The 23,304-nt window shown below is 38.4% G+C and overlaps 1 protein-coding gene across 16 annotated transcripts in view; it reads left to right on the top strand.

Annotated features, from left to right (window-relative positions):
- The window catches only part of TFDP2 (transcription factor Dp-2), a 172,534-nt gene that overhangs the window by 99,036 nt on the left and 50,194 nt on the right, over positions 1-23,304 (top strand). For 10 of the 16 annotated variants that reach the window (XM_069104659.1, XM_069104657.1, XM_069104658.1 and 7 more), the window contains 3 exons: positions 3,202-3,305; positions 19,782-19,903; positions 22,266-22,313. In XM_069104659.1, the coding sequence (XP_068960760.1) occupies positions 3,202-3,305; positions 19,782-19,903; positions 22,266-22,313 (274 nt within the window). Of the gene's footprint in view, positions 1-3,201; positions 3,306-13,884; positions 13,969-19,781; positions 19,904-22,265; positions 22,314-23,304 lie in introns of all 16 variants that reach the window. The other 6 variants (XM_069104673.1, XM_069104674.1, XM_069104670.1 and 3 more) reach the window with 2 other exon arrangements.

Genomic DNA, 23,304 nt, shown 5'->3' with positions numbered 1-23,304 from the left:
GATATAAAATCTTAAACTTGGATTCATAAAATTAGCTATATAAAAGTACAAAAATGGAGACATTTTAGGTGATAGTCTTTGTTAAAATAACATAAATCTTCTTGGTTTACAAGATTAATGTAAGTCAACAGTATGATGTGGTAATAAAGAAGCTAATGTGATTTTAGGCAGTATTCATAGCAGAATAGTGTATAAAACAAGAACAATGATCATCTCACTGTGTTTATGGAAATTATCTATAAATATTGTAGCAAAAAGCTACTTTCATTGAGTAATATAGCTTGTTAAATAGACCAGGACTTATAAACTCTTACACATGCACACATACACACGTGTGTGTACGTATGTGTATCTTTGTGATTTTCAAGTCTTAATTTATAGCATCTTATTTATTTGATCAGGTGTAGTGCCAGGGCAATATTCACAGCACTGACAGTGACTATGAACATGTTGGCATAATTCTGAATTGCAAAATATAACAGACTCTCTATAGAAAAGACATAAGCAAAACATTTATCGAGACACCAGAAAGCCAAATCTCAACACCAGAAAACCGAATTCATCATAGCAACAAAGAAAATGTATACACAGTAACACTGCAGAGAGCAACACCATCCGAAAGCCTTCTCACAAACACAAGCCTAATTGTCTCCTTGCCTGTGTCCTCTGTCCTCCCTCTTTTCCAGCTGCCCTGACTCTCAGCTTCTTCTGGGCTCTGCTCCACCCTTCAGCAAACTCCTTTTTCCACAGACTTCATATGATTACATTCGGCCTATTAAGTTATGGTAGGGAAGATCTTCAAATTCTCTTAAGCCTATTAAGGGACAGGGAAGATCTTCAAATTACCATTACCATTATATCAGGGCAGCTAGGTAGCAGAATGGGTAGAGCACAGGGCTTGGAGCTAGGAAGACTCATCTTCCTGAATTCAGGACACTTAACTAGCTATGTGACCCTGGGCAAGTCACTTAACCCTCTGCCTCAGTTTCCTCATCTGTAAAATGAACTAGAAAAGCAATTGGCACACCTCTCCAGTATGTTTGCCAAGAAAACTGCAGAAGGCTTCACAAAGAGTAGGACATGACTGAGCAACAACATAGGCAAGGCTCTGTGGATGGTAGTATCCCCATTTGAGAGGTAAGGAAGCTGAGGCTCAAAAATGTTGAGTCATTTGACCTGTGGTTGGCCAACAAGCATATCTTATGCACCTATTACAAGTCCAGGGACTTTTAGGCACTGGGGATACAAAGACAACAACAAAGAAAAAGTTCTTGCTTTCAAGGTGCTTGTATTCTGGTCTTACAGCTAATAAATGCCAAAAGGAGACTTTAAACCCAGAATACTCTTGCATCCAATTCACCATTATTTCTACGATTATAATCATATTGATGGAAAAGGAATTCTGTTTTGAATACCTTTTTGGGTAAAGACCCTGTCATTGTGAGTAATTTGAAACAAACATCAATAAAGGTCCTGACTTTTGAGAGATATCCTGTCAAATGAGGAAAAATAAGAAAGTAAATTGTAGACGCACCTAATTAATAGAATTTTAACTGTGGAAAGTTATTTCAGAGATTATCTTGTCTAACTTCCATTAAACTACTTGTCTTACTAATCTGTTCTATAATTTTTCTAGAAATCAGTGTCAAGTTCACTGCTTTCTATTTTCTTCTATTCATAAATTACATATTTCTTTCAATTTGAACACTTATCTCTACCTTTCCAGTATGTCTCCTATTCTTAGTCTTGGCTGACAAGATGGTGGTACCATTTATGGAAATAATAAAGAAATCCAGAAAAGAAGCTGGTTTAGGAATATAAGAATAAATTCAATTGGGTCATACTGCCTGTGAAGTGATTAATAGAGACTTTCACATGGAAATATTTAGTGTTGTTGTCTAGTCATTTTTCAGTTGTGTCCTACTCTTTGTGACCCCTTTTGGGGTTTTCTTGATGAGTATACTGGAGTGGTTTGTTATTTCTTTCTGCAGCTCATTTTACAAAGGAGAAAACTGAGGCAAGGAGAGTTAAATGACTTGCCCAGGGTCACACAACTAGTCATGTCTGAGGCTAGATTTGAATTCAGGAATCAGAGTCTTCCTGACTCCAAGCATGGCTCTCTATCTACTGAGCTACTTTGCTTCCCAAAAGATAGTTGGAAATAAAATACTTGAATCTTTAGTGAGGCAGCTAAGTGGTGCTGGATAGAGCTCTGGACTTGGAGTCAAGAAGACCTAAGTTAAAATCTAGCCTCAGATACCGGCTAGCTGTGTAACCCTGGACAAGTCACTTAACTTCTTCCTTTCTCAGTTTCCTCATCTGTAAAATGATGATAATAATCACACTTACCTCCTAGGGTTATTGTAAAGCACTTTTAAAACCTGAAAGTGCTATATCAAAGCTAGCTGTTACTATAATGATAGATGAACGATCTGGAGTTGTTGCTTTTGGATATTGTCAGCATAAAAATAATCACTAAATCTGTTATAAAGGAATAAATTTTCTAAGAAACTATGTGGAGAGGAGTATAGAATTGAGTCTTGGTTAAGCCAAGAGGAACTAATAAAGAGATAAGAGGAAGTAGTAAAAAAATATAAGATAACTATGATACTGCTTTGTCCAAAGAAATAAGGGGACTTTAAAATGATGGAGAGTGGTTAAGTATTTCAGGGGCAGCATCAGAATAGTCCATAAAAATATATTAAAACTAAATGTTCAACATTATTTTATGGCACTGTACTTCAAAGGATTTAGCAAGTTGAGACTCAAAGATTCAGAAAGGACCTGATTTATTTCATTTTTTCTGATTATCTTTGGAAAAGCTAACTTTTATTTGGTAGACCATATATACTTTGGCTATTGATTGACTGACTGGTTTTTCCTCAAAGAACTCACTATTCCTGTTTAGAGGTGCTACTTAAATTACTTTCTTTTGGAGTTGGAATTCTCTTTTGTTTCCTTTTACAGCATTTTAAAAAAATTAAAATAAATTTATTAGCTTGTTTTGATAATTTTTTTAAGCAATTGGGGTTAAGTAATTTACTCAAGGTTACACAGTTGTTTTGATAATTTTATAGAACTTCTCTTCAAAAAATTATAAATACTTTGTCACAGAAAAAGGGTGGGAACTAGCAGTTTTGGTATTCAGAATGCCTTGAAATTTCAGGAAACTAATGAGTTTTTGCAATTTTTTTTTTGTAGGTAACATTTCACTTCTTGCGTTTCCAGTTTCTAACACCAAGTCAACAACAAAGATTTTACCAAAAACCTTAGGACCAATAAATGTGAATGTTGGACCCCAAATGGTAAGCAGATTATGGATTCTTAGAACTTAACATGATGCTTGATTAATTTTTTTTTAATTTTGTAAAAATTTGTAACTTTTATTTGTATGTGTGTAGGGAGATCCTTTTGTTCTGTTAGTAAAGTGTTGCTTTCAAGTAACTGAGGGGTTAAATCTTGAGGCTGGAAAGGCAGACTTTTTTCTTTCCACTCTGAGCTTAGATAATTTGCACAGCTCTGCCTCACTTAAGTCCAATTGAGGTGTAAGTCAAGACATCACTCACTTGTGATGTCATTGGTCTTCAAAAAATGAAGGGTAAACAACAGCAGGATGATAGTGAGGTCACAGTTGCTTATGAAGTACTTTTCTCCCTTTTCCTGTTGTTTGATTAAACTGGTGGGTTGCTGTAATAGCAAGCACCCTAGTATACTCATGATGGCCTACTAGCACAGGTTCTTTTGGTCTGCTTTACGAAGTAAAGATAGCTTTAAAGGAGTTAACAATCCTGCTTTAATTACAGAGAAAGAAGTGGGTTTAGAAAAAATGAGCAGAGAAATTAGCACAAAGATCAACAGACAGGACTCCAGCTGCCTGAATATAGCAATATTGCTCTATGCTTTACATACATCACTGGATTGAGGGAGCACAGACATCTAAGCAATTGGGGAGCTCTGAACATATGACTACTTAGAGTCTCAACCAGAAAATCAAAAGATCCTTCTCATGAGTGAACCCCCAAAGCAAAACACTAACCTCCAAGAATATATAACAAAGACTTGGCATCTGATTGTCTGAGTGCCTCGGAGCTTGAGAATCCTCATGCCCCAGCACTTAATTGGAAGCTCCCTATATCCCAGAGCCTGATTAGCTCTGAGCCAGGGCTCTCGTGCCTATTAATGACCAGGGAAAATCTTCAGATTCCCTTAACATTACAGTTGCATTCTGTTTTTTTCTTAGTGAACCTTTCTGATATCCATCAAAATAATATTTAATGCTACAAACTATATATAAAATTGAATCTATTGGACACAGCTAGAAAATGAGTCTATATTTGGTCTTACAACTTTCAAGAAGTTTTTGTATGAAAAGATATATATGAAGGAAATCAAATTAGGTAATTCATCTTGTAACAGTTTTTTAAAAAATTAATTGTAGAAAATATAAAAGTAAATGTGCTACTCCAAAGACATGCAGTAGCAAAGGTATCAGAACATAAAATATGGCACGTTCAGAGAATGCTAGTGATAGGGAGTGTATAGCCTTCATTCTTAGCTATTTTAAAAGATATTTAAAAATGTCTCCTATGACTTAGATCAGAAAAAAAATGTATTTAAACACTGCTTCTCCCTCCATCTCTGCTTCTCTAAGCCATATTACACACATTAAAAATTACCAGTGCCATAAGAGATAATTTAAAATATAATTTTTAGCTTATAGAATTTTGATAATGCCATATAGACTTCAAAAATTGTCTGGTCCAGTCCCCTTATTGTATAGATAAGGAACTGAGGTGTGGTTTGTAATGTAAAATTACTGTGATCTGTAGAAATTTATATTAATTTCTATGAATACTGGAAATCTTGACTTGTGCATGCCTCATGTCTATGTGTGTGTGCTCATATACATATGATCTCCCCTCTACAACCTACAAAGCTATGAGAGATCCCTTCCCACTATCATTGGGAACCTCCCCATCTCTTTTTGTTCTCTTGCAGACCCTGTTTCTGCAAGTGACCTTACTGCCCAGGATCCTCTTATTTACTACCTTTTCCTAGCGCTCTGCCTCTCACCTTGCTTTATAACCTGGCTGGGAATAGGATTTTCAGTAGCAACAAGGGTTGGGCATGAAAGATGAGGGAAGAAGGAAGTACAAAGAGAAAGAACCCCTTGGCCTCCTGCTGCTGTTCCGTTATTCTCCTCTGCTCATTTGTCAGCTTAGTTATTGCGCAGTTAAGGTTGGGGAATTTAAAGGGAAACTAGTACAAAATGAAAGGGGAAGGGATAATAAGCAGGAGAGGAGAGATGCAGGGCACAGAACACTAAAGGCTAACATGGAGGACAATGTGGTACTGGCATCTAGCATTCAAGCAACGAATGCAGTTTACTTTGAAACATTATTATGTGTAGATAAAAAATCAAATCAATTTAGTCTGACTTCAACTATTCTTGATGAAATTATGTTACATCCCTAGAATTACTGCTTTATTTCCAGGTATTCTTCAACCATCCTTTTAATTGTAAATTCAAAAATTTTGCAAGGAAATGACATCAAACTCACTGACCTGTTGTTTGGACTCTTGCTTTTGAAAATCAAGGTCATATTCCCTCCCCTTCTCCTCTGGAATGATCCACAGTCTGTGCCTCAGCAGTCATTTCTGACAGTCTTGATTACGCTTTTCTCATTATTTAATTTTAAGCCCAGTAGATGGATTTTGTTTCATATCTTCCCTGTGGATGTCATATCTATATGCCAGTTGTCCTTAAATGTTTTCTCCCTTTGTGGTGATCAAGGGACTTTATGAGATTGTGGGCACAGCACAGATGGAGTCTGGTCAGGAAGATGGAGCTCAACCCTGCCCCTAGCTCTGGATGACCCTGGGCAAATGATTCAAGTGCTTGGAGCCTCAGCCCTCTTCTATGTGAAATAGGGGTGTTAGCGTAGTACCTCTCTCACAGGATATGTAAAACATTGTAAATCTTGCAATTTTTTCATGTCATAAAGTTTGAGTGAAGATATCCTTTAAGTTAGAGAAGCCCTTGACTAAGTTTTTAGTCCTCATCCAGTAGTTTGGGAATTGGTGGTAGAGATCTCAATACCTGCTTGTTTTCCAAATAGGTTGCCATGTCCATAACTCATGTGATTGGCTGGAATTCCTGGGGTTGGGAAGGGATGGAGGGGATGGAGGGAGGATGGAACAAAGTGCAGCTGTCAGTGATGCACCTTCCTCTTCCCCCTCCTCCAACATGCACGTCTGACACTTTTCTGTTATTTCTACTCTCTTGTTCCTCTCTTCCACTCCTTTCCCTACACCCTAGTGATCACAAGTGTTCGTGAAAATTAGACATTATTACAGAAAAGAAGTTAGCATGGATGAAGGAAAAGGTAAATAGCAGTTTGATGGTAGCCCAAGTTGTATTAAAATTGGGACACTTGTCTGTACTCAACAAATTGTATAGTTGAGAGCCAGATCAAATTTTTCACATATTTTCAGCAGATCTTTTTTAGCTAAAATTCTACAGATCATCAACCTTGCTCAACTTAGTAAAATTTCTTTTAGAGCCCAGTTTAAGTGTATGGTTTTTAGCTTCAGAATAGTACATTTTAGCAAATTAGAATGTTAGAAAACTTTAGAATATCAAGAACTCAAGGAAGAAGCTAGTTGTATTTTCTTCTTCTTTTAAAGCAATTGGGGTTAAGTATGGAACCAATGTTATAAAGGATCTGAACTAAGTTATTAGCCTGTTTCCTGCAAGAGACCTAGGTGGTGTAGAGGAGTGTATGCCTCAAGGTGTTGGGGAAAATATATGCTAGTTATTGCTAGACTTTTAAAGTACACATTCCTTTGTGAAAGCCAGTTGATATTAAGTAGTTAAATGGCACCAGGACACTAGCCACTATCTCCTCAACCATGGAGGAGAACATAGCTACTCCTCAGAGTGTCCTAGCACACTGAGAGGGTGATTCAGCCAGCCTGGCTATGGGAGAGTGGGCAGAAGGTACCCACTATATGTGGGGGTTTGTTGAGGGTGGCCTCAGATGAAGCAGACAGCATGGTCTCTCACTGAGCATCCTGCATGCAAGAGTCAAAGGTTCCCCAAGAGTGAATGAAGCAAAACAGGATGGGGTTGATGCTGTCAGGCCTTTTTGAATGCTTCTGCACACACTCAGAAAGCCTCTCCTCACCATACTATTAGCCCGCCAGAATGAGTTACAGAATGTCTGTATGTGTTACAAAGTCTTTCCAAACCACTTTCCTCAATCAACACCATGCTTCTCCCAGAAGCAGACTCTCCTTGCTGTCTCATGTGAAGGGGTGCCATCCAAAATGCTCTGCACATGCACCAAACTCCCCATTACATCAGAATAATGTTTTTTAAATGCATAATACAAAATACATAAGATTGCAATGGAAACAAATTATATTGAAATACTGTTATCAAAATATTGAAAGAGAATAAGTTTACAGATTACAGGGTAGTAATCGCTGGTCTAGAAAAATTGCTACTGAAGGAACTATAGTTTTTGATTGCTGTTATTGGTCTGCTGTATCTGCTAGGTGGAGCAGTGGATAGAGCATTGGTCTGCCATCATTTCCCACCTTAGACACTTTATAGCCGTGTGATTTTTGAGGAAGTCATTTAACCAATGCCTGCCTCAGTTTCCTCAACTGTAAAATGGGGATAATAATAGCTCCTATCTCACAAGGCTGTTGTGAGGATCATATGAGATAATTTTTATAAAGTCCTTAGTATAATGTGTGGCACTTTGTAGGTACTTAATAAATGCTTGTTTTCTTCTTTCTTTCATCAAGATACATACATAGAAAGACATGTAGTTCATAAAACAGACTCAGCAAGGAAAATTAAGAGAGTCTGTAGCAAAATGTAGCAAAAATCTAGGCTAAAGACTCGCTTGCCTTAGGAGTCTGTTGTAGCTCCAAAATTAGTAACTCTTCCCTTCTTGAACCCTGCTCAGACTAACTACTTGTCTCCTTGATCTGGCTCTCCCTAGACCCTTTCTTTTCTAGACAACTTGACTTTTCCCCCATGTTGTTTAAGATATTTATGAAGGGCAATTTCCTTCCTCTCTCCTTTAACAAAGATCTCTAAAGTCTCTGATAAGTGGACAGAAGTGTTTTATAATGGGTTGTTAGGGAGTTCAACAGGTGATACTTATGAAAATCCAAAGTTTTTTTTTTTTAATAGCTATAGAAACTTACTTTAAGTTATCAACATCTGAGCCTGAGGGTCCTTGTTTTCAAGCTTCTACTTATTTCTCTTAGCCCTTTGTCAGAATAATGAACTTTAAAGTAACTAAACACCCTGTCTGTGTAATGTTGATGTAAGCATTGATGGAGCAACTGTAAAGGAAATGGAAAGACTACTAATAAAAGGCTTAGAATTTTGTATTTCCCATAGTACAGTGAAGTGCCTGTATAATGCTTAATGTTAGTTAAGTGTGCCTTTGCAGGTTGTTTTGCTACCCTATATTCTACCTAGACCTGAAACTTTGGGCATAGGAAGTAGGAAGGACCAGGAGGTACTATAAGCACTACCAGAATATTCATCTGTTTATTTAGTCTTTATCTCCTGGAGATCCAATCATGAAAAAGAAAGACTGTGAGGGACTATCCAGTAACTGGTTGAATTCCCTCTCTATCCTTTAACAGTTTCTTGTTTTGTACATGGTAAGAAAACCTGGATGTCGGAAACATTAGAGTAAAGTAGCAGAAACTAAGCATCAAAGAACAGGCTTTGTTTATTATCTCAGTTCAGAAGATCTGAAGTCCACTTGTTCCTCTGTACCTTTCCTATATGCCATTTTGTGGCATAGGTAGAAATTTATAAGCTCATTGGTTACTCAGATGAGCTGTGCTTCCAGTTGTTATGATGACAATATAAATTTTGCTTAAGATAAAATCCTAGATGATGGATGAGTGAATGAAAAAGAATTTATTAATTGCTTGCTATGTGCAAAGCAATGTGCTTAAGTGCCAGGGATGTGAAATTTAAAAACAAGATAGCCCCTACTCTCAGCATCTCATGTATTCCCCATTCTCTCCTTTGACCTCACACTTGGACTGTTGCCATGGCCTTCTGGTTGGTCTCCCAGACTTACATCTCCCCCCACTCCAGTCCATCAGTCACTACGCTATCAAAATGGTCTTCCTAAAGTACAGGGATAACCGTATCAACTTCTTGTTTGGTACATTTCCTAGTACCTCTACGGTCATACAGAAAATCCTTTTTGGCTTTTAAAACCCTTCATAGCCTTTCTATCTTTACAGAACTTTTATGTCTTGCTCCCTTCCAAGTGCTCTCTGATCCAGTGACACTACCTTCCTTGCTGTTGCTTACATACAAAAAATGCCACCATCTGAAACATTTACACTGACTGGTTTTCCCCCATTTATGGAATTCTTTCTATTCTTGTCTCTTCCTCCTGCCTTCCCTGGTTTCCTTCATGTCTCAGCTAAAATCCCATCCACCTTTAATGTTGGTGCCTTCCCTTGGTGATTACCTCCAGCTTAGCCTTTATATTTCTTGTTTTTACATAGTTGTTTGCATATTGTTTCCCTCATTAGAGTATGAGCTTCTTGAGAGTAGGAGCTATTTCTTCCTTTCTTTGTGTCCCTACCACTTAGCGCCATGGCTGCTATATAATAGGTGTTTAATAAATACTTGATGACTTGAGTTCACTTTCTGATTGGTGGAGATAATAGTAGAAGAGGTTTCAGGTATAAATCAAATAGAAACACACCTGCAATCCTTACGTAATTGGAGTTTTTCTTCCAGAAAGTGAAATTCTTCCTTTCTTACTGTAGATGGCAGTAGTACCTAAGAGTCAGGGAGCTGAAACTCCCAGCCCAGCACTTAGCACAAATGCTTGGCACATAGAGTAAATAGTTATTAAATACTTTTTCATCCAATCAGTCTTTTATCACAATACTAAAATGATTATATTTTGGTTAAGTGTATCTTTTATGTCACATATACTCATAGATTTGAGGTAAAGTCTGCTCATTTTGCTTGACCTGGCCAGCTGTCACCTACTTTGAAAAGTAGAGATGTATCCATGCAAATTAACTATGAAGTGAATGTCAAACTTGCTTGGAATGGGTTTTCCTATGTGTTTTTTTCTTTTATAATTAACATCTTCCTGGTAGAGTTCATTATGCTGAAATTTGGACTTACAGTAGTGTGATAGAATCTAATCTGAAGGAAAAAAAGAAAATTTCATAGATTGGTAGATTCCTGGTGTTAATATTTTTGCATTTAAATGAATGACAAAGTGAGGTCATAAGTGTGTTTGTATGAAGAGGAAATTATTTTAACTGCAGTTGATCAATAATGGGTAAAACCTGATCTAATTGTGAACTTACTACTGCCACCCCACCTTTTTTGTGGCTCATTAGTACTTTAGTAATTCCTCTTGGTCAGAGAAAGAAAATACCACTCTTAATGCAGGCCCTCATCATCTCACTTCTGGTCTCCTAATTGTTTGCCTTGCCTCAAGTCTCTCCCCCATGCTAATCCATCCTCCTCCTCAATGCCAAAGTGATTTTCCTAATGCACAGGTCTAATCTTAGGCCTCCCCTATGTGACATTTCAAGCCATTCACAAACTGGCCCTAACATACTTCTCAGCATTATTTTGCATACTTCCTTTCACAGACACTATAGTTCAACCAAATGACCTTCTTACTTGTCCTCATCTCATATAGGAAACTCCATCTCTTAACCTCATGATACTTAGCACTGTCTGCCCTCGGTACCTACAATGTTCTCCCTTCTCAACCTACCTCTTAGAATCCTGAGTTTACTTCGAGATTCAACTGAAGCCCTACCTTCTGTGAAGCCTTTCTGACCCATCCTTTTCCTTTGCCCCCATCCCCATAGCTGCTAGTTAGTACCTCCCCCCCTCCAAAAAAACTACCTAGTATTTTTGTATATATTTTAACATAGTTGTGTATGTACGTGTTGTCTCCCATAATAAGCTTTTTGAGGGGAGGGACTTTGGTCTTTGTCACTTTTGTCCCCAGTGCCTAGCATAGTACCTGTCATGTAATTCTGCTTAATAAATGCTTGTTTGGTTACTGCTTTAAAATTTTGTATCTATTTTAGTGATTTAAATAAAATTTATTGACCCCAACACACATATTTTACCATTTTCTCACTGACAGCACCAAGGTTTCAAGTGAGGAATACAGTAGTTGCTTATAACAAAAAACTTGAGACCTGCCTTAAGAAGTTCTCAGACTTTAGGGGCTGTTCATTGACTCTTTCTTTATATACTGATTAATGTTCCAGCCCCTGGAAGTTTAAAAGCTTCTTGGAAAAGGTAGACACATAGAAGTAGGCACAGTGGTGCCTGGGGAATTGCTGGGTTGCACAGTGGGTAGAGCATTGAGCCTGGAGTCAGGAACATGACCTCAGATTTTTAATAGCTGTGTGACTCTGAACAAATCATGTTTTAAAAAGAAATGCTGTTTGCCTCAGTTTCCCCATCTGTAAAATAGAGATAGTAATGGCAGCTACTTTAAAGGGTTGTGTGGAGTAAATGAGGCATTAAATGTAAATCACTTAACAGTGCCTGAAACACAGCACTATTGTATTATTTATTATTGTTATCGATGAGAAACTATTGCTGACAACTTGACATTTGTGGGGGAAAGGGCAGAAGAAAATGGAGGAAAAAACCCAACAACCCAGATAGCAGGACTACTAACAGGTACCGTGTTTCCCCGATAATAAGACCTATCCCGAAAATAAGCCCTCCCCCCGAAAATAAGCCCTATTGAGATTGCTACTGTAGTGAGCCCGGTGAAACACACGCCGCGCTCCGAGTTGCATCCAATCAGAGCTGTAGCAGTGAGCACGTCATCCTGTTCTTCCCCAGTGATTTGCTTATTGAATAAAGGTACATTTTTTTGTTCACATTTACCTGTTTATTAAAATTGCTGTCAATGTTCATTAAAATAAGCCCTCCCCTTAAAATAAGCCCTCTGGTGTTTTTCTGTCCAAAAAATTAATAAGACAGTGTCTTATTATCGGGGAAACACGGTAGTATTCCATACTGCAGGAGATGTGCAGTGGTTAGTAGGTCATAATCTCTTTCCCCTTTTATTTTTGTGTATGTGGCCAGAGGTCTGTTTAACCAAGATCTAGACTACTTTGTAATCAGAAAGTTCTCTGAAGGTATTTTTTATCTGAAATGATAAAACCATGGAAACCCCTAACAAGTGTTCCAGCTGGTAAATTTTCCTTCTTTGGACAAAAACTGTCATATTTAAGTACGTTGCATATTCTTTCTTTTTGGAGGGCAGTTGGGGTTAAGTGACTTGCCCAAAGTCACACAGCTAGTAAGTGTGTCAGGGTCTGAGGCCGGATTTGAACTCAGGTCCTCCTGACTCCAGGGCTGTTGCTTTATTCACTGTGCTACCTAGCCGCCCCAACGTTGCATATTCTAATAGGGTATTGTGATTTGGTGATAGTTCTCTGCAAAATGGGTAAGATTAAAGGGATGACTATATCAGGGCATTTTACTCAGTGAAAAGGCTAGTTTCAACACACTCTTCCCATACTTTTTCTGTATTTAAAAACAAAAGACAAATCCTTTTAAATGAAGCAGATTAGTTTGCTTGCCTGCTGATACCACTCTTTTATAGGATATTGGCACACAGACATGAACTCCTTAGTAATGCTACACAAGATAGACGTTAAGCTTTAAAGAGAGAGAAGAGGAATATTTAGGATTATCAGTGATTGGAGGTTCCTTGTGGTCTGTGAATTAAATAGACTCAGTAGACCTCAAGCCTAGCTCCATAGAAACCACTTGTATGGCAGAACTTTTCTGTGTGAGAAGTAGGAATTATTCATTAAAATACTTTAACTGTTTTCTTAATTTTTGTGTGTGTGCAGTAATTCCTAACAAGGCAGTGATGAATTAAACCTTTAAAAAAATTCATAAAGTCATGTCTTCTCTTTAAAAAGTTTTTATTTCTTTCTAAAAGATACCTTTAAGATGTAATATATGGCAGTTGCTGTGTTGCCTATCCCCAGCCCAGTATGGTACCATTCCTGCCCAGGGATATGCTCTCCAGACTGGTCATTTTCACTGGCTGTGCTTCCTGCCTGGAATGTTCTCCTGCTTCACATCCCAGCCTGAATCTCAGCTTCTAACAAGAAGCCTTCCCTGTTGCACCTTAATGCTAATGCCTGCTCTTTATTAGCTTGTATAATTATATAACTTAATATAATTATATGTTATAATTATCTTGTATATAGCTTGTTGGCACATAACTTGTTTTCATATTTTCTTTCTTTGTTAGATTGTTAGCTCCTTGAGGGCAGGGACTGTGCTTTCCCTTACTCTGTGTTCCTAGCACTTAGCACAGTTAAGCAGGTGTGTAATAAATGTTTATTGACTGTTGTTCGTCCTTTGTTTTCAGTGAGGACCAATGACATCATGATGTTGGGGGCAGGTTACAGTATGTTCCGCTGTGACTGATGAGTCCAATAAGAGTTCAGGAGGCTCTACCACAGATCAGGCACAAGTAGTCCCTTAGAACATTTTTGGGGTAGAGATGTTGCTGAATTTACACAGCTCAGTTTCCTATGCGCTACTGCTCTTCTGCTTTGCTTGTGGAGTACAGCATCTTCTTTGATGTGGGCATGTGATGCTGGGCTGTCCAATGCCAGTGTCTCCCACGAGAGACCTTGAAAGCCTCCTTTTACCATTTCTTCTGACCACTGTATGAGCACTTGCCGTACATATCCAGTTTCTCAGGAATACAAGAGTGAAGTCAGCACAACAGCTCTGTAGACCTTCAGTTTGGTAAGCAGCCTAATACATCTTCTTTTCCACACTTTCTTTCGGAGCCTCCCAAATGCTGAACTAGCTCTGGCAATGTGTGCATCAATCTCATCATCTATGTGGCCATCCCTGGAAAGTATACTATCAAGGTAAATGAATTTATCCATAGCATTCAAAATTGCTCTGTTTACTGTGACTTATGACTTCACGTATGGAAGGTACAGTGCCCGCTGATGGAGGACTTCTGTCTTCTTGGTGTTGAAGCTGAATGTCCAACTGAAGAAGAAGAGGTTTTGAATGGCATTGGGCTCCTCTCATGTAGCATAGCACCTGGTGCTGATTCTATTCCAACTGAAATTTACAAGGCAGGGGGTCCACTGCTCATACAAAAGCTGACTGAAATATTCTGGGTTATATTGCAAGAGATTATCCCTTAACTGGGGTGAGGATACTGTGGTCTCAAGGCCACATGTAGCCTTTGAGGTCCTTGGGTGGAGCCTTTTGACTGAGTTCAAGTTTTACAGAACAGATTCTTTTATTAAGGGGATTTATTCTGTGAAATTTATATTCAGTCAAAGGGCTGTACTTGGGGACCTAGAAGGCTGCATGTGGCATCAAGGGTGCAGGTTCTCTACCTCTGCTGGAGTTTAAAGATGCCTCAATCTCCATAAAGAAAAAGGAAATAGATCTTCTTGTAACAGTCCATGGGGTGGGGGTTTCTGTCTCCTAGTCATTGCTGGCAAGATTCTTGCCAGTCCTCCTTAATAGTCTAATCCTTCACCTGGAAGACATCATCTATCCAAGAGCCAGTGTAGCTTCTGAAAGAGCTAAGGAACAGTCAATATGGTGTTTGCAACTCCAGGAGAAATGCCACAAGCAAAACAGAGGTCTGTACAGAACATTCATCAACCTGACCAAGGCATTTAATACTGTCAGTCATGAGGGCTTGTGGAAGATCATGATGAAATTTGGTTGCCTGGAAAAGTTCATCAATCTTGCATGTCCTTTTCATGATGGCATGCTTGCCCAGGTTCTGGATAATAGCCAATGCTGTCATGCTTTCCCAGTTACCATTGGAGTGAAGCAGGGCTGTATGCTTGCTCCCATATGTTTTAGCATGATGTTTTCAATGATGTTATAGGCCACCTTCACTGAGGAGGAAAATGTCATCAAAGTCAGCTACACATCTCCGGTAAATTATTTAACTTGAAAAGGCTACAAGCCAAGAGTAAAGTGGAGGGAGAATTGGTGCTCAGCTTTTTGTTTGCACGTGATTGTGAACTCCATGCAGCCTCTGAGGCTGAGGTGCATGAGATTATGCATTGATTCTCTGCTAACATGTTTATTGACTAATTGACTGTTGGAAGGTGACTAACACTTTTAAATGTTCATTAAATGAATAAAAGTTTATTTAATTCTCTTGCCTGCTATTGTGGAATAGAATAATATCCTTAGTTATTATTGGCTAAACAAATCCAAAATGCTTATACATGTAGCCATTCATGATTCTGTTAAAGGAACTTTCAGAGCTTCTAAAGTTACAGGATGTAGTTGCAAAACAGGCAAAGATCACTTAGAGATAAATCATTGATCATCATTTTTCACTGTATGAGATATTATGGCAAGTGTCTGTCTCAGCTAGCTGACACAGTGGGTAGAGTGCTGGACCTGAAGTCAGGAAGACCCAGTTCAAATGTGGCCTCAGATACTTCCTGGCCATGTTACCCTGGGCAAGTCACTTAACCTCTGTCTTCCTCAGTTGCCTCAACTGTAAAATAGGGAACATGTTTGTTGTAAGAATCAAATGAGATATAATTTGCAAGATGTTTAACATAGTGCTTGACTCCTTCCCTCCTTCCTTCTTATTTCCCTTCCCTTCTTCCCTTCTCCTTCCTCTCCCTCCCTCTTTTGCTCTCTCCTCTTCTTTCCTTTCCTTCTCTTTTGTAAGAGCTGTCATAAATAACTTCTCTGACAGACTCCTGTATTCCATATGAGTTTTTCTTAAATACATATCTTGTTTCGTTACATATTTTTGTTAAAGCTGTGTGTGCACATGTGATGCTTGTTTCAGGTTTTGGCAATCCCTGTTTACATGCATAGCGACTTTCATTTGTAGTGAATGAAACAGTTGTCACTCTGATGGGTTCTAGGGACACAAAAGCAAAAATGAAAATAGTTGTTCTTCAGGAAGTTCACATTTTACCAGGAGACAGACAAGTAAACAAACAGAAGATGGTTTGAGAAGGAAGAGGTTAGTAGCAGTTAGAAGAGCCAAGAAGAGCCTCCAGGTGGAGTCAAGCCTTGAAAGAGGATTTGGTGTCTAAGAGGCACAAATGAAGAGTGAACACAATGCAAGTAGGAAGAACACTCTGGCTTTAAGGAACAACAAGCACTCCCCTTTGTCTTGAAAGTGATATGGTGGAAAGGGAGTTATATGGAATACCTCTGGAAAGCTACCGACTGGAGCTAGATGAGGAAGAGCTTCCAGAGTCAGGACGAGGCACTGGTATTTGTTGCAAAGGTTCTCTCTACTATTTTAGGTAAATGGTGTCTGTATAAACTCAGTTGCTAAGAGATTGTCCCAAAGAGAGAGAGAGAGACAGAGAGACAGACAGGAGGCCTTTTTTCCACATTAGTACTTCTCTTATTGGAAGAGTCTGAGTTTGGGATCCTCCAGAGTCCCCTGGAAGGAGGAGCACTATAGGACTGAATCAATGACTTACCCCTTCAGTATCTGCATGATGTCCCATGCCTGAGAGGCCGCTGCTTATCTACTACCTGCTGTTTTAAGTGAAAGAGGATGCCAGTGCAGGAAGCCACTTGAGCTTACAGCAGAGAAAAGACTTATGAAAGATAATGAAATGTCCATGCAGTTCTTCTGGCCTATCCCATCTGCACTGCCTTTCCTGCTCTTGGACAGTTATTGTGGGCATCAGTGCAGACAAGTCTGGCCCATGGCAGGGGCACAGGCTCTTTGTCTTAAGCCCTCTTCTGTTAACTCTTTGAATAGCTCCGCTGTTCTCCTGGGCTGCTGATAGTTCTGTTGGTGGGGAAGGACCAAGGTCAGTGATTAGGAAGGCTAAATGATTGTTAAATTAAACAACACTTGTAATAATTAGACTTTATATTTCTATAATAATAAAGGCTGCGTCTCCATAATGACTTAAGATTGGCAAGCTCTTGATGTGTTCTAGCCGTTCTGTGAGGTAGGTGCTGTTGTTACACTGATTTTACGGGTGAGGAGCCTGAGGCAGATAAGTGATGAGCCTAGAGTACAGGAATCTGAGGTAGGATTTGAACAGGGTTTTCCTGACCTGCAAGTCCACCCTCCCGTATCCACTGTATTATCCATGTAGCTGCCATGGCATAGTGGATACAACGGTGGATTTGGAGTCTGGAAGATCTAAGTTTGAATTCTGCCTCAAACATTAACTAGTTTTATGACCTGGGAAAGTCACCCTCAGTTTCTTTGTCTGTCAAATGAGGACAAGACTAGCACTTTTGTTGTTGTTGTCCAGTAGTGTTTGATTCTTTATGACCTCGTTTGGGGTTTTCTTGCCAGACGTATTGGAATGGTTTGCCATTTCCCTCTCTAGCTCATTTTACAGATGAGGCAAACAGGGTTAAGTGACTTGCCCAGGGTCAAACACAGCTTATGTCTGAGGCTGCATTTGAACTTGGGTCTTCCTGTCTCTAGGTCTGTCACTCTGTCCTCTGAACCACCTAGAGGCACCAAGATTAACTCTTATCTCACAGGATTGTTGTGAAGATCCTATCAAAAGAATATTTCTCTTAAGACACTTAAAATATACCTTATAAATGTTAGCTATCATAATTATTTTTGCTGGGGGCAGCCAGGTAGCACAGCGAGTAAGAGCACCGGCCCCAGAGTCGGGATAGCCTGGGATCAAAACCGGGCTCAGACACTCAGCACCACACCCAGAAATAACTGGCTGTGTAACCTTGAGCAAGTCACTTAACCCCAATTGCTTAAAAAATAAGTAAATAAATAATAATAATTAATTAATTATTTTTGCTTTGAAGATTCTACTTTAATTTTGTATATTGAAGTGGCCAGTGAGTAAGCACAGTAGTTCTAGAAGTTATATAGCAACAGTCTTCATGAGTAAATCATGAATTTGTCATTGAATGTAGTTAATACCACAACATTGTCTCCTGTAATTGATGAATCTCTTGACTTCTTTCCTTCCTCTAATTTCAAGTGTTCTAGATTAAAAAAAAAAAAAACCTTACCAAGTTTACTTTTCCTTTTGAAATTCAATATAACTGCAATTTCTCCCAGCTTGTGGTGCCAAGAATTCTTTTTTTTTTTTACATGTGAGCAAATGTTGATGAATCCAGTTCTAGCTTTGCCACATGGCAGCTCTGTATCACTTTACTTCATGTCTCTGGCAGTCAGCTCTTATCATCTGTAAAATGGGAACAATAACACTTGTATCACACCTGTTAGAAAAGTACTGTATCCATGAGATAGTATCCTTATCGTATTTGGTCCTCACAATAGCTCCATGAGATAGTTGGAGACAAGTGCTGTTAACCTCACTTTGCAGAGGGGGAGAAGGAAGCACAAAGAGATTCTGACTTGCTCTAAATTCACAGGGCTCAAAATTGGAAGAGTTGACTTTGCTCAGCCCCATGTTCTCTGATCCCAATGCAGTGTTCTTTCTATTGTACCACAATAATGCCTCTCTAACAAATATCCCTTCATCCATTTTTTTTATCCATTTCTTACCCCCACAGCTTGAGAAATCCAGTTACTTAACTTGCATCCCTGAGCCACTCAAACATTGAATGTTTTAAGAAGTGTTTAAATGGTTAAAGGAAGCAAGGTAGCTCATGTTAAGTTAACAGCTGAAATTTCTGTGCTGCTTTATGATTTACAGAGTGCTTGCATAGACCACTGATGAGAGGTATCATCATTATCCTTATTTTAAAATCAGAAAACAGCCTAGAAAGATTAAGTGACCCATTCAAAGTCCCCCTGCTAGTAGAATCAAAGTTAAGAGTAAGAGCTTAAAACCAGGGTTCCTAATTCTCATAAGTTTTCTTACAATATAACATGCTGCCTCTATGTTTAGATTATTTGCACAAGGAAATTAGTATTGTAGAAAATCTTGATGAAAAGATTGATTGTAAACCAAAATTTGGATGAAGAATTAGATTTGTGAAAAATGAGATGAAAAGAACTGAGAAATTACACCCTTTGTAGAAAATGGAAAACTATAAGGGATGATAAAACAGATTTGATTTGCTAAAGCAGACAGAATAAAAGTGATGAGAATTTTAAAAACTAGGAGAGAAATACTGATTGGTGAGAGAAAGCTGACAGAAGGAAATTCAGACTATTGTATAAAATAAAATAGCCAAATAGGAAAGATTTGTCGCTTGACAACTGAGGAGTAGGGTTCACATAGAACTCCAGGTACCTGGACATCTGCTACTATTTCCTCATCATTAAGAATTAATTTGAAATTCCTGAATTTCTTTCTCATTATTTCAATTTTATTAGTTTTATACTGTGTTTTAAACTTTATTTTTATGTTGATTTTCCTCATCTCTTGTTACTTGGATCTGGGTAGTTTTTACAAAACTTCTCTAACTTTCATGTTGAAAAGTTTTTTTAAAGCACCAAACATTGTATATATGAAGCTCCAATATTATATAAACTAGCTTCGGTAAATCACCTTGTGCAGCAGTCATATTGTACAATTACCACATGAAAGGTTTTCATATTTCTGATTTTTATAACATGTTTAATCTTCCAAAATTGTAGCTAAGTTGTTTAAACTGGAATTTTAACCCAGTTTATATGAATGTGATTCAGGGTCTGTGTTGCCTTTATCATGTGTTTTAATATTCATGCACCTTAGTGACATGGTTTTATTTAGACTCTTTTCTGTATTTAAGAATTTTTCCTGTTTTTGTTCTTTAACATTTATAGATTATAAGCACACCACAAAGACTAGCCAGTTCTGGGAGTGTTCTGATCGGGAATCCTTATAGCCCTGCACCAGCAATGGTCACTCAGACACATGTGACAGAAGCCACTGGCTGGGTTCCAGGGTAAGACCTTCCTTTTGTTTGTTTTGATTTGTGGGGAGGGGGAAGGGTCACTTATCAATTTAATTTTTTAGCTTTTTGTTGAAATTACAGGTCTGACTTTTCTTTGTGCATTCTTATCTTCTTGTATTGCCTTATGTCTCTTTAGTGGCTACAAATCCAAGAATCATGTTCCATTGGAATCATTACTCCTTTAAAACCTTTTAAGCAAAATGTGCCACAACATACCTAGGTGATTTTGCTCAGAATTTCCTTTATATGTAGGCTTCTGAGACTCTCTCCCTTCCACTTCTTTACAGCGAAAGACAAAAGGGTGTGAGTGTGTTTATGTTAATACAAGAGCCTGTCATACTTCATCCTAATATTTCCTGATTAGTAAATAGGGAATCACCCAGAGTGTTATACTGAAATAATTTTTCTGTCTCTGAAAGTGAACAGTTACCAAGAAGAGGAGAGTAATCTTTGTTCCAGAGCTGGGGTTTGGACTCTGGACTCCAGTCTGGTGCTCTGAACACTGCTTTGTGCAAGTCAGAGCAACTGAAAAAGGAATTAGAAAGACAGGTTGATTGAAGTAAACTTCTCAAGAAGGCTACCCTGGTTATTGGTGGGAGTTTTTTAAGACCTTGGCATCTGTCAGTATTTATCATATCATAAATTCAGAAATGAAACAAAAACTACAATATTTTCTCATGTGTAAAAAGGCAAAATCTTTCGTATCACTGCCCATACTCATTCTCCCTTCTTCAGAATTCAAAAGGATAAAGAAATGGAACAGAATTCAGTTCTTGTCGATTCCTAATGGATAATTCCACTTCTAGCCCTGTCATCCATTTACCTTGGATGGCTCTAGTACGGCTTATTACATAATAAGAACTTGATAAACATTATTTGAATAAAGTATTTGCTTCAGACATTTATTTGTATTAATGAAATAATACTAATAATGCTGTAGACCTCTTATAAATGTGAGGTTTCTGTTATTTTTTTATCTTATACTGAAGTTTTTTTTTTTTTAATACAGCTTTTGGTGGAGTGGGGGGGGGGGGGGGCAGTGAGGGTTAAGTAGCTTGCCCAGGCTAGTAAATGTAGAGTGTCTGAGGTCATACTTGAACCCAGGTACTCCTGACTCCAGGGCCAATGCTCTTTTCACTGTGCTACCTAACTGCCCCTAAGCTTACTTTTTAAAGTTCCCTTTAACAGACAAATTCATAGTTGGTTAAACTAGTGCTGGTTTCATAGGACAGATGATGGGGAGGAGGGGGGCTTGCAAGTACAGATATTCACAACTTAATGCTTGGTGGCTTGATTTTTATGAACTCTTTTTTTCTTGTGAGAAGGGTGGATGAGAGTGGGCATGCTGTGAGGGAAGCATGTTTGTGTTTAAGGCATCAATATATGTTTTTTTTAAATAGCAAAAAAGTTTCCTTTATGATGAATTTTTAGATATATGGTCAGTACGTTAGACAGTTGAAACCATTCCTCTTACATTAGGGGAAACATTTGATAGTTTAGATTTGGAGCTTAAAGTTTTTATTATTTAAAATGGCCAAATGCTTATTTTCATGTCCCCTGAAAACTAGAAAAAGTTTTGTTTTCCAATTCCCTGATTAAATACTCACTAGGTGGTTTTTATTTTGTACTAGAGTGTAAGTGTCAGACTTGGGAGAAGAGTAGACACATCATTCATGTCTGACAGGCCTAGACAGGGGCTCTCCATCATCTGCCACATAGGAGTGATTCCCTGAGGTTCACTCAGTACTGTTGTGTGAGGAGCTGATCAGGAGTGGGGAGCCTGCGGCCTCAAAGCCACATGTGGCATTCCAGGTGCTTGGGTGTTCAGCCTTTTGATTGGGTCCAAGTTTTACAGAACAAATCCTTTTATTGAGGATTGTTTGTGAAGTTTGGATTCAAAGGGCTGCCCTTGAGGACCTAGAGGGCCACATGTAGCCTCCAGGCCACAGGTTTCCCACCCCCTGGCTGAGTCAAAAGATTATGACTTCCCAAAGATTTACCAAGCCTGTTTCAACCTGTGAGCTCATTAATTAGAAATTTCTTGACTCATATAGCGTAGTATTCCCATAACAGTTAAATTTTTTTCTTTTATAGTACTCTTACATACTAAATTTTGAAGAAAGGTAGTCATTCAGATACTTCCCTTTCAGTTCTTCTTTGGTTTATGTATTTCGTTTGTCTTAGTGTTTATTTACCTTATCCGTTTAAATGAAATCTGGAGTGATACAAGGACAAAATAAATCCTCTATCAAACTTAGGTCATTTATAGCTATACATGTTACATTTACTTTGGTTCAAAAGAATCAGGTGATTTTTTTTATTCTTTTAAAATATTATCTCTTTTTTCCCTTAGGGATCGAAAACGTGCTAGAGAGTTTATAGACACTGGTTTTTCAGAAAGGTGAGTAAAAGTGTAGTGGAATACTTAGTGTAGAGAGTTGGGAGCCCAGGATGTACCCCAGTCTAGACTCCAGAAGCTAAAACTAAGGGTAGAGCTGAGCTCCACCTCCTTAGCCTATCTTGTTTCCACTGTTGCTGCTTTCTATACTGAGTGGCCTGCTTTCCTCTCTGAATACATTCATTCCACCAGGCAGCAGAATTGTCATTCAACTCAGAGCTCAGCCACATCTTGGCTCAGACCCTGGTCCTGTCCGGGGCTGGCTGTGCCGTCTTGGGGGAGCCATTGAATTATCTTCCTCACCTCTAAAATGAGGTTAAGAACACTTCTTCTGCCTGCCTCACAGCTGTGAAGAAAGCACGTCCTAGGCCACACATTGCCATGTAGGTGTGAGCTAGTATTGTTTCTTTTACAGAGAACCATTAACAGTAGGTATGTTCTTCTAGATTTGAGAAAATTGACTATTAAATATACAAAATAGGTATAATATATTCCTCTTTTGGTATTCTGCATGTACATTTTTTAGATATTTGAAACGGCAAGGCAGTAAATCTTTTTGGTAGAAATTTTTCCCAAATTCTATTTTGCTTCTTGTTGTTCCGTCATTCAGTTGTGTCCAACTCTTCGTGACCCCATGAACCATACTGTCCATGGGGTTTTCTTGGCAAAGATACTGGAGTGGTTTGCCATTTCCTTCCACAGTGGATTAAAGCAAACAGAGGTTCAGTGATTTGCCCAGGGTCACATAGATAGTAGGTGTCTGAGGTGAACTCAGATCTTCCTAACTCCAGGGCTAGTGCTTTGTATACTGAGCCCCTTAGCCTACCTCCATTATACTTCTTTTTAAAGAATTATGAAATATAATTTGATCTTTTCTTGATTTCTCAGGATTATCATTATACACTTGGATTCCATGAATATTTATGGTATCTACTATATCTAAGGCATGGTGTGGTGCTGGACATTTCATCTTTATGGTATTGTTCTGTAATAG

The sequence above is a fragment of the Petaurus breviceps genome, unplaced genomic scaffold, assembly GCF_028583685.1.
Source record: "Petaurus breviceps papuanus isolate PSGF00001 unplaced genomic scaffold, PetGlider_PUasm1.0 688, whole genome shotgun sequence".
In the NCBI taxonomy this organism is placed as follows: Eukaryota; Metazoa; Chordata; class Mammalia; order Diprotodontia; family Petauridae; genus Petaurus; species Petaurus breviceps.
The sequence above is the reverse complement of the archived record's forward strand: the minus strand, read 5'-3'. Positions and strand labels throughout refer to the sequence as shown.